General features: G+C 43.7%; 1 protein-coding gene across 2 annotated transcripts; it reads right to left on the bottom strand.

Moving 5' to 3' along the window:
- Positions 1–506: 506 nt before the first annotated feature.
- MagR (Iron-sulfur cluster assembly 1 homolog MagR) lies at positions 507–1,654 on the bottom strand. Of its 2 annotated transcripts, none has more exons than XM_077431499.1 (3): positions 1,474–1,654; positions 1,026–1,343; positions 507–952 (listed from the first exon to the last, which is right to left on the bottom strand). In XM_077431499.1, exons 2-3 carry the CDS (start codon positions 1,315–1,317, stop codon positions 849–851), a joined length of 396 nt encoding a protein of 131 aa, XP_077287625.1. In that variant the 5' UTR covers positions 1,318–1,343; positions 1,474–1,654; the 3' UTR covers positions 507–848. The 2 variants fall into 2 exon arrangements, with proteins under 2 accessions (XP_077287625.1, XP_077287546.1); XM_077431420.1 differs by having other exon boundaries at positions 1,423–1,629.
- Positions 1,655–12,343: the final 10,689 nt, after the last annotated feature.

A 12,343-nucleotide genomic window follows, 5' to 3' on the forward strand; every position in this document is an offset into this window, starting at 1 on the left:
GAATCTTGCCCTAGGCTGAACCCTAATCTGCCTATAGGTAAATCTGATCCACTGATCTCATCCCACACATTATTCTGACTTCATCTACCCATCTCCCATGTGGTCTTCCTTGAACCCTTTTACAGTCTCAGGAACCATTTGAGCACATCTATCGTCCGTTCTTCTAGCTACGTGACCCGCCCATTGCCATTTCAATATCTATCCTAACCATTACATCAACCACCTTTGTCGTACTTTTTAACCCACATATTTCGTCGTCAATCTCCTTGTTATACCATGCATACAGCGTTCCGAACTTTGATGATCTGGCGTTCAATGCTAAAGTTTCACTCTCATACGTCAACCCGGGCATGATCTGACCGAAGATCTTTTTCTTCAGACAGTGGCATTTTAGATTTATAAACGGCATTCATTCACCAAAATGCACTCCATCCTAATTTCATGTCTCTTTAATTCCTCTTCTTTAGTCTCAGTATAACCTTATGGGCTACAAAATAAAAACAACTTAATTATGAAAACAATATAATTCAACAAAAACAATGTACATACATAGGTTAACACTACATCACAATTGAACCTCATTATGTACAAATAAGATTAAATACAAACATACATATATGTATGTTTTCACACAGATAGTGGCAGCTTATAATAAAAGACATTTTTTGAGTTTTATAATCTAATAAATATTTGAGAATTTTAAAAAACAATTAGTAGCTGAATACATATTTATTTACAACTTAAATTTACAGCGCGACAAGAAATTTCTTATTCTTTAGCCCATCTATTGTTTTTCTTCTAATTTGAGAAATTATATTAATTGAAATTTTAGCATCCCTAGAAACAAACTATATACTGAACGATTCACCACACCCACACGTTCCTTTGATATTAGGATTATTGAATACAAACTCTGAAGATAGTTTATCTTCTACATAATCCATTTCTGTTCCTAAAATAAGAAACAATTCAAATATCAACTCAATAATATTATAAAATTTCTATAAAATAATAAATAAGCATACCTAATAAAGAAAGTTGTGCTTTTTTATCAATTATAACCGTAACACCGTCCTGTTTAACTTCTTCGTCCATTTTACCTTTCTCTTTGGTGAAATCTAATGTATATGAAAGACCATTGCAACCTCTCTGTTTCACTCCCACTTTCAATCCGATAAATCCTTCATCCGGATTCTTGCTCATTATATCTTTAATTTTGTTGACGGCCGCTGGAGTCAACACCAACGCTGCTCTCGTGGGTAGAATTCTTTTATTGACTGCACGCACAGTAGCACTGGCCACTATCCTCGAAGCCATGTTGAACTTCCAGACAAAAATCTTAGCTGAAACGTTGATAACAAACGTATATATGTGTAAATTAAAAAGTATACCAAAATCTAATATCGTTACTGTACAAATTACATTAATACGAATGTCATGGTAAATTTCATTAATTATGTCAAATAATAATACTATTTTGTAAAATCAGCTCAAATTGCGACACCCATCTCCAACGTAACCAACGTCGCAGTGTGTGGACTTAATGTCACATATATACTGACCATATGCCAATACTATTTTTGACGTTTTAGTGCAGTGCTACCACATAATTTTAACATGCATAATGTTACCATTTCTGAAAATGTACTATACTGTTACTAAAGATATTACCAGAGTAGGCGCTCAGCCTGCAAAATGGCTTTACTACCGTCAATTTCTATTGTTTAACTTTTTTTTTGCTCTAGCTTTGTAAGTTGACAACAGACAAACCCTCTTTCTTGGAAAATAGCACTGTCGTGCCAAAGTGTAGATATTACATACATGTATATAAAAAAACGGGTCTATCTCACGCCCAAAACGCAAATGTCGGAAGGCAAAGATCGAAAATCGAAAGATCTTAAGTCGAAAGATATATACTCACTTAATTTGCGCGAGCAGGATACAACAGGAACAAGAGGAACAGGCTTTTCCTCCCGTATTCTGCGCGCGCACATTAATATGGGAGGAAAAGCCCGTTTCACATTCGGGCCCGTCACGGAGACCGATAAAAAACATACAAATTTCTGTTTAACCTTTCCTTACCGGTGATAGAAACATAGTCGACATTTACTCTAATTGTGTGAATATCTCTGTAAATATACTAAATACAGAGTTCATATTTTGGGTATTCCTCAGCAATACATTAATGTATTAGATAGAATTATTATAATATACACGTATTTATCTGACGCAACAGAAAAAAATATTTTATCGAAGAATCGGGCATAATGCGCAAATGCAGTGTGTGTTATTACGTTTTTTCTTTCAGTCGTGTCCCGTTCTCGGTGCGCGCGTGTTGTTTTTTTCGTTTCGGAGCTTATAAAAAATAATTAGAAGAACTAAAATATATTAAATAGAAATAAATAAATATTAGAAAATGAAAGAAAAATCATGCAAATTTGAATAATATTAGTAAATATATAATTAAATATATAATTAAAACAATGAAAAATAATGCAAATTTAAATAATAACACTGAGCAACAAAAAATCACGTTTTTGAGTTACCAGAGCGGAGACTAACCAATCTTTACTAAGTTTGACCCACTGAATACGTATATGATATTGATTTTTGTTGGTGGGTGATCGTGTACGAGATATGAGAGCTTAAAAAAATGCGCGATTTTTACAGTTTTTTGGCTTTTGCAGTCTTTAACTCAAAATTTAGGATTAGTCACGCTCAAAGTGAGTATTGGAATCAATAGACAGATATTTTTCCTATTAATTGTTATATTTCATTGCTTTAAAATACTTCGAATTAACTGTCTAGCGAATTTTAAAAGTCAAAAATATATTTTTTTTACGGATGTTTTTTCCGTGCTATTTTTCATTTATTTGGCAAATTTTTTATTTCACCACGTTTATAAGGATTGGTTTTCGATCTCAATATTTTTTTTTTATCTAAACGTACTAACTCAAGTGGTAATTGCAATTTAAATGCTTTCGTTGTGAATATGGTTGTAGCGCGTAATACGATTAGTCCGACCGCTGTACTCTGTCAGGTGGATTACATGCCATCTCGCTTGCACCCAAATATTACGCGCTACAACCATATACACAACGAACGCTCATATCTCGTAAACGATCACCCACCAACAAAAATCAATATCATATTCGAATTCAGTGGGTCAAACTTAGTAAAGATTGGCTAGTCTCCACTCAGTTATTTTGCTCAATGTAATTAAATGAAATAATGACAACGAATGAAAATAAATACGAAAAAAATCACAGGCAGACCATCATCAAATGATTGAATCTGCTCAAACCAACAACACGCCACCTCTCCCGCCAAAAGTGAGCTTTACGCGGAATAAGAAAGGAATTGGGTGACTGTGGATCGAAATTAAAGCCTTTACCCTCGTTGTCACCCAGAGCCTTTGCCTTTTTAGGCTTCGCCCTCGGCCCCCCTGAAACTTTGTCCCGTAGGGCTTCACCCTCGGCACTTCCCAGAGCCTTTGCCCTGTAGGGCTTCGCCCTCAGCGCCCCCAGTTCCTTTGCCCTATAGGGCTTCGCCCTCGGCGCCTCCCTGAGCTTTTGCCCTGTAGGGCTTCGCCCTCGGCGCCCCCTGAGCCTTTGCCCTGTAGGGAATCGCCCTCGTTGCCCCCTAGAGCCTTTGCTCTGTAGGGCTTCACCCTCGACGCCCCCAGAGCCTTTTTCCTGTAGGGCTTCGCCATCGGCGCAACCAGAGCCTTTGCCTTTTTAGGCTTCGCCCTCAGCCCCCCTGAACTTTTGTCCTGTAGGGCTTCACCCTTGGTGCCCCCGAAAGCCTTTGCCCTGTAGGGCTTTGCCCTCGGCGCCACCAGAGCCTTCGCTCTCGTCGCCCCCTGAGCCTTTGCCTTGTAGGGATTTGCCCTTGGCGCCCCCCAGTGCCTTTGCCCTGTAGGGCTTTGCCCTCGGCGCCACCAGAGTCTTTTTCCTGTAGGGCTTCGCCATCGGCGCAACCAGAGCCTTTGCCTTTTTAGGCTTCGCCCTCGGCCCCCCTGAACCTTTGTCCTGTAGGGCTTCACCCTTGGTGCTCCCGAAAGCCTTTGCCCTGTAGGGCTTTGCCCTCGGCGCCACCAGAGTCTTTGCCTTTTAGGCTTTGCCCTCGGTGTCCCCTGAGCCTTCGCCCTCGTCGCCCCCTGAGCCTTCGCCCTCGTCGCACCCCGAGCCTTCACCCTCGGTGCCCCCTGAGCCTTTGCCCTGTAGGGCTTCGCCCTCGGCGCCTCCCAGAGCCTTTGCCCTGTAGGGCTTCGCCCTCAGCGCCACCAGAGCCTTTGCCTTTTTAGGCTTCGCCCTCGGCCCCCCTGAACCTTTCTCCTGTAGGGCTTCGCCCTTGGCACCTCCATAGCCTTCGCCCGCGACGCCCCCTGAGCCTTTGCCTTGTAGGGCATTGCCCTCGGCGCCCCCTGAGCTTTTGCCCTTTAGGGAATCGCCCTCGTTGCCCCCTAGAGCCTTTGCCCTGTAGGGCTTCACCCTCGACGCCCCCAGAGCCTTTTTACTGTAGGGCTTCGCCGTCGGCGCAACCAGAGCCTTTGCCTTTTTAGGCTTCGCCCTCGGCCCCCCTGAACCTTTGTCCTGTAGGGCTTCACCCTTGGTGCCCCCGAAAGCCTTTGCCCTCGGCGCCCCCTGAGCTTTTGCCTTGTAGGGCTTTGCCCTCGGCGCCCCCTGAGCTTTTGCCCTTTAGGGAATCGCCCTCGTTGCCCCCTAGAGCCTTTGCCCTGTAGGGCTTCACCCTCGACGCCCCCAGAGCCTTTTTCCTGTAGGACTTCGCCGTCGGCGCAACCAGAGCCTTTGCCTTTTTAGGCTTCGCCCTCGGCCCCCCTGAACCTTTGTCCTGTAGGGCTTCACCCTTGGTGCCCCCGAAAGCCTTTGCCAGAGCCTTTGCCTTTTTAGGCTTCGCCCTTTAGGCCCCCCTGAACCTTTGTCCTGTAGGACTTCGCCCTCGGCACCCCACAGAGACTTTTCCCTGTAGGGCTTCGAACTCGGAGCCCCCTGAGCCTTTGCCCTGTAGGGCATCGCCCTCGGCGCCCCCATAGCCTTCGCCCACGACGCCCCCTAAGCCTTTGCCCTCGGTGCCTCCTGAGCCTTTGCCCTTTAGGGCTTCGCCCTCATTGCTCCCTAGAGCCTTTGCCCTGTAGGGCTTCACCCTCGACGCCCCCAGAGCCTTTGCCCTGTAGGGCTTCGCCGTCGGCGCCACCAGAGCCTTTGCCCTGTAGGGCTTCACCCTCGACGCCCCCAGAGCCTTTGTCCTGTAGGGCTGCGCCCTTGGCGCCACCAAAGCCTTTGCCTTTTTAGGATTCGCCCTCGGCCCCCCTGAACCTTTGTCCTGTAGGGCTTCACCCTCGGCACTTCCCAGAGCCTTTGCCCTGTAGGGCTTCGCCCTCAGTGCCCCCCAGTTTCTTTGCCCTATAGGGCTTCGCCCTCGGCGCCTCCCTGAGCCTTTGCCCTGTAGGGCTTCGCACTCGGCGCCCCCTGAGCCTTTGCCCTGTAGGGCTTCGCCCTCGGCGCCCCCTGAGCCTTTGCCCTCGGCGCCCCCCATAGTCTTTGTCCTGTAGGGCTTCGCCCTCGGCGCCCCCTGAGCCTTTGCCCTTTAGGGCTTCGCCCTCGGCACCCCCCCAGAGCCTTTGCCCTGTAGGAAATCTCCCTCGGCGCCCCCAGAGCCTTCGCCTTCTACGCCCCCTGAGCCTTTGCCCTGTAGGGCTTCGACCTCGGCGCCCCCATAATTTTATTAATGTTAATATTTCAGAAAACGAACTCAAACTAACACAAAATAAAAGTTAAATTCTACCGACCTAAATGCGAAACTGAAACGAAATGTACATAATTGGCCATCGCGGGTCCAGTGGGGGTGAATGCGATTGCATGTACATTTTACGTACATACGTAAGTCTCATGCTAGATCGATTCGACTACAATTAATGCAATAACTTGTGTATGTTTAATTCTGTTAAAGATATATATTTTGTAAATATTATATTTTCATTAAAATGTTAAATTTTATTAAAATAATTAGTATACATACATAAGTTTTCGCTATTTTCAAATTTCATTATTTATTATGCAAAATATATACATTGATTATAATCCTCCAAATCCCTAATTAAAACTTAAACAATTCTGATGAAGATAAAATGATTGAGGAGTAATTTATGTACATAAATAAAAAAGAAAAAAATTACATAAATAAAAATGCTTACGGATAAGTACGTGTAGCCTCTCGAAACCTCGTAAACGTTTTCTAACACAAAAAAAAAGAATATTTAAATATATATATCCAAAGTTATTACATATTTTTTTTATATATTCAAAGATAAAACACACCTTCTAAATTGACATGACATCTTAACGCTATAAGTTCAAGCTCCATATTCATCTTCATTTCTTTGCACAATATTTAGAATGCACAAACATAATTTTAATTTAAATTCAAATACAGGAAAAAACTACATATGTATATCGAAAACAAATGAATTTATAGTCACAAGTAAAAGAAAATTCCAAACCATTTAACGAGAATATTAATACGTAAATAAGCGAAGAACGAAACCGTGTTCGATAACTTTCGAGAAAAAACGGAAACTGACACCGCAAAAATTCTACTGACGACAATAATATCGTATCAAAGGAAACAATATTTCGCAAATCTTAAACGAATGGTGCAATATGTACCTGCAGTTGTGAACGCTCGCGTTCCGAATAAAATCAATCGTCGAATTATCACTGTTCTGCAATCAGAATTGGATTTAATAATCCCTCAATTAAAACTCCCAAAATACAGTCGAATACTCGATTCGACTAATGTGTATTATTTTGTCGAGTTATTTCCCGTTTTTTATTCCGATTTCAAACGTTGAAATTCGCGTAAATTTCTGATCACGGGCGACCCTCGTGCGTAAGTTGTGAATTAAATTTAAATAAAATAAATGAGTGATCGACAATTGAAACAATTGAAGTGGAGTGTTTTTGTGCTGAATTTTAAATGTCGTATCAAATTTAAACTTTATGCTCGTGAATTTACTGGTGATCTTCGGTGAGTACTATATATTTGTTTACTTTAATATTTTGACACATTATTACATAAATATACATACATACATTATGTGTATATATATATATATATATATATATATATATATATATATATATATATATATATATATATATATATATATATATATATATATATATATATATGCATTATACGTACATACATAAATCTCCTTTTAATGTGATTTATGTATGTACCTGTGAATTACTGTGGGGCATTATTAAGGGTAAAGTAGCTTCAAAAAATGTCATGTTTGACTTAAAGGTCGTTGAAGAGCTGTTTAGGAAAGAAGCAGAGTCAATCACTATTGATACATTCAGAGACGTTTGGAGACATGTGAAAAAACATGAAGAAAAATTTATTGAACTGGAACCAAAACTCGATAATTTAACGGACAATTTCACTGACATTATAAAAGTAGAATATTCTGATAGCGAATATATGGATTCTTCAAGTGATGGAGAATTAAGTGGCGTAGAAGAATTATGATACGACATTGTATAGAAACAGAAGACTATCCAAAACGAGCAAAGAAGTAACGAATTAAAGAAAATCAGAAAAGGTTAGTAAAACTAGAAGTACGTTTAGTAGTAGAGTAGTAAAAGAAAAGTCTTATAATAGAAAAGTTTGAAATTGAAATTCAAAAATAAGATTATAAAATGAACAATGTATTTATTTAGATTAGAAACACTTCCGGTTCGGGTGGACTTTCTGGGTGTAAATGTACGGCGGCATTATCCAAAGATCGCCGCAATATTTTTTTTGTAAGTTTATTTTATTATTATTTATGACAAGTTCTGACTTAGCTACAAAATTCTGAAGCCGACAAACAATTCTATGCAAAATAATGAAAAAATATTTTGATGGTCTAGGCACCCAACAGTAAACAAATTTGAAGTGAGCAAATAAACAACAAAGTGTAGCGCTTTCTTTGCGAATTTATTTTATTATATTTGTAACGGTCGGGACTTAATACTAGCCGACAAAGAAGAATGTCTATACATAATAATGAAAAGGACTGCTGTAATGAACGGTATTTACGCGCGTCCTTATGCAGAGGGCGTGATACGTCGTTATTCTTCCAAGAGTCGTGTTATGTAGGAAACGTGGACTAACCTTGGGATAGTTATATAAATGTATATAGTCGGGGAGGTTCCTGACGGCAAGTCGTCTGCGTTGATAACAGCTTCCTCGTCGGTCTCACGGCTGAGGTTTCTCCGGAAACAGCGTGAGGAATGCAGGGGAAGTTGGGCTGGAACTCAGGGGAGGGAGTGATGCTACACTCGACCTCGTGGCGGTTCTTCAGCAAGATGGCGGTGGATCTCTCGGCCCCGTCTCCCCCTGGAGACGTGCACAGGAGAGATCTTTCTTCGACGGGAGTTCGCGTGTAAGAGAGCGCGCTCTACATGCGCGCGCGCCTATGAGGCTTTTTCTGGGTTGCCACTCGAAATAAAAGGCGAGTGTTGCCCTATGGGACGATGGGGGAAACGTCGCGTTACATCCTCCCCCTCGAGTTCAGAGGGCAAACGTCCGGTCTCTGAACTCGGATAGTGATCGCCGATTACAATTGTGCAATCGGCGCGTTGGACCGATTATCTCTTCTTCGTCTCGGCACGCCCGGTGTTGGAACGCCAACCAGGTGTGGCATCCGCTCATCGGCCAGCGTATTGACAGCTGTCTTGACGAATGTTGATGGTCTTCGCGGCCTTCCTTTTCTTCGCCTCGGCACGCTCGGTGCTGGAACGCCGACCAGGTGTGACATCCGCTGATCGACAGGCGTGTTGACAGCGGACATGAGGAAGGTGGTGGGACTCAGGGTCTCCCTGATCCAGAAGGGCCCCTCTCGTACGGGGGCGAACGTAGCGCTCCGCCCCTCTTCAGCGGGGTTGACGTATGGCGGCAGCAGCACCAGATCAGCGGTTCGGTATCTGGTGTGGGCTCTTCGGTCTTGGTCCGCGTATCGTCTACTCTGGTCCGGGCGCTTCCTCCAATCGAGGATCGGCGTCTTCGTGGGAGCTGGTACCTTCGTGGCCTTCAGGACGGACGATAGGTGGGTCACCGGGGGGTTACAGGTGCGACAGTTCGCCGCTCTTCGAACTTGATCCGCGCATTTTCTCTGGTCCGGGCGTTTTCTCCAGTCGAGGATAGGAGTCTTCGCGGGAGCTGGTGCCTTCGTCGCTCGGAGGACGGACGATAGGTGGGTCACCGGTATCTGGCGTGGAAACGTCGCCAGGGCGATGGTTGATAACGCGGCCCCGGTCTTCGTCTTGCACGTGGGACAATTGCTCTTCATCACACCTGGAGCTTCGCAGCCGTAACACGCGATAGGTGGTCTCGTATGTGTCTCATTCTTCTTCCGACATTCTTCAACCGAATGTCCTCGGTTGTGGCAGAACGAGCACGTTGGTCGAAATCGCGGCCTTTGTTCACCCATTCGGTCCTTTCTCGTGAATGTTCGGTCACTTCCGGTCGCGGGCCTCGAACGGTGTGGAATGTCGTGGGTCGCTTTTGTTCTGGTTTCAGGTACCCCTGTTGGGGTCTCCGCGTCCATCTCGGCGATGGTGTGTGCGCGGAGAATCAGTTCTTGGAAATTGTCTACCTGCTCTCGGCTCAAACGGGTTCGTAGAGAGGGAGATAATAGGCCGTATACTATGTCTAGCTGCATCTCTTCGGGGATGCTGTACGGCATTTTCGCGAACAACGCGCGTTTTTGATTTATGAAGAGATCCGTTGATTCTCCTTCCTGTTGCCTCGTCGCGCTAACTTCGAGAAACAGTCGGTAAGCTGGTCTACGTTCACCGTAACTGCTTCGTAGCGCCTTTAGCGCCATGGACCAGGTGGGGGTGGAAGGTTTCATACCCACCCACCAAGTCGCCGCGTCTCGATCGAGTATCATGGGTAAACCTCGAAGCGCGTCCTCGTCTGGGATTCGGCAACAGTGTTTGAATGTCTCGATGGCATCAATGAACGCTTCGACTGATTCCGATGAGTCGCCGGCAAACCGAGATTTGCAACTCGCAAAATTTCCCGCCGCGACCGGGGCAGGTGAAATGACGGGGGAAGGAACAGATGCGGTTCGGGAAGCTATAAGCTGCTCCATCATCAGCTTCATCATCTCCATCAGCAACGCGCCGTCTACTGGAGTTGCCATCTTCGTGATGACTTCGCGAACGGAAGAGCGACTTGCTGATCAGGCCCACTCGTTGGGCGCCAATGTAAGGAACGGTATTTCGCGCGTCTTTATGCAGAGGGCGTTATACGTCGTTATTCTTCCAAGAGTCGTGTTATGTAGGAAACGTGGACTAACCTTGGGATAGTTATATAAATGTATATAGTCGGGGAGGTTCCTGACGGCAAGTCGTCTGCGTTGATAACAGCTTCCTCGTCGGTCTCACGGCTGAGGTTTCTCCGGAAACAGCGTGAGGAATGCAGGGGAAGTTGGGCTGGAACTCAGGGGAGGGAGTGATGCTACACTCGACCTCGTGGCGGTTCTTCAGCAAGATGGCGGTGGATCTCTCGGCCCCGTCTCCCCCTGGAGACGTGCACAGGAGAGATCTTTCTTCGACGGGAGTTCGCGTGTAAGAGAGCGCGCTCTACATGCGCGCGCGCCTATGAGGCTTTTTCTGGGTTGCCACTCGAAATAAAAGGCGAGTGCTGCCCTATGGGACGATGGGGGAAACGTCGCGTTACACTGCATTATTATCAAAATTCGAACACTTTTAAAATCACTTATTTCCTGTTTAATATAATTTATATCCTATATTTTTTCTCATTTTTTAATTCGTATTAATTTTTGCATACGTACGTTTGTTTTACTTATAATTTTAAAAAATGCTATTTATCATTTTATTCGTGGTACGTATTCAAATATTAAATAAATATGCCACCCAAATTATATCATAGATCTTAAAAACATTACACGATCGGTTGAAATAAAATATATAAATAACAGCCTGTATATGAAAAATGCATTTTTATGAGTACTGTGCACGCGCCTTCTGTAGCTAATAGACCTGTATTATTTTAACGTTAATTTAAAAAAAAAATCATGTTTTTACTTTATTTATCTTGTTAATTTGTATTCTTGGAATCTTGTCAAAATTGTAAGTTCGCAATGACTAGTCTTCGGCGGTGGAGTTTCCATTTCAAAAAAATAGTGGACTGTTAGCATTAGGCACGGGATGTGAGTTATAATTCATTTACCATCATATTTACGTATAATGTATTTTTTATTTTTTACTTTATAAATATGCGTTTATACCCATAACTTTTTTTGCGTTTATACTCAAATAGATTTTTTAAATTATTTTGCTATTAATTTTATTGATAAATATATATGTAAATAAAAAAAAAATGATTAAAAGATATAGTTAAAATTCATATACACTCATTTTTTTAATATAATACACCCCTCCCCTTATAAAGTCATTCCTTACTGGTCAAAAATTATGCCCCTCCCTGGGAAAAGCTGAAATGACGCCCCTGTATGACATCACTAAATTCTATTTGGATACATGTCAAAGCCGAATATCCTGAACTTGCTGAAATTGTCTTGAAAGTTCTCTTCCCATTTCTTTCAACTTAACTGTGTGTAAGTAGTTTTTTCTCTATGAGTATTGTACGGACGCCAGATGCTCAGTCGAGAGACACCTGAAGTCGGTTTGTGAGATAGCTCGTGGTAAGCGTGGGCGGGGCTGGTTTCCTCACGGTGCCTTCCTTCGTCGTCGGTGGTCTGGTCTCTGCTGATGATGGCTGCTCTGCTCTGTCCCTTTCTCTTTCGTAGTGCGCGTGATGTGGAAAAAGGCGGGATATTGTAAACCAATGAAAACAGGGCGTAAATCTGTTTATGTATTGCGACTGTATTTTGTAAAAGTTATACAGAGATCAAGCAGGGGGGAAAGGGGGGGAGTAACCAAAGAAACCACGCGTGCTTTTTGAGGTTAGTCACGCGTAGCTCAGTTGTCTGCCTTCTGGACGAAGACAGACCAGGCTTCCTCTGGTGCACACCGGACGGATAATGGAGCTGGTCTCCAAGTATCGTCAACCATCACCAGTGGCCGAGCTGTTGATTTCGGTGGCGAGGAGCTAACTGCGTGTTTATGCCGAAGCCGTTGGCGCGCAACTGTCAGTCTGTGGGCACACCGCTGTCAGGGTGGCCAGCACAAACATATATCGGCCAACTCGTGGGTCGTGAGGCCACGAAAGCCGACCATCAGACGTAATCTGAACAAGTATTATTAAGACGAAATATAGGAACAATACGAATATTTGGTCA

The sequence above is a fragment of the Arctopsyche grandis genome, chromosome 1 (assembly GCF_051622035.1).
Source record: "Arctopsyche grandis isolate Sample6627 chromosome 1, ASM5162203v2, whole genome shotgun sequence".
Taxonomy (NCBI): domain Eukaryota; kingdom Metazoa; phylum Arthropoda; class Insecta; order Trichoptera; family Hydropsychidae; genus Arctopsyche; species Arctopsyche grandis.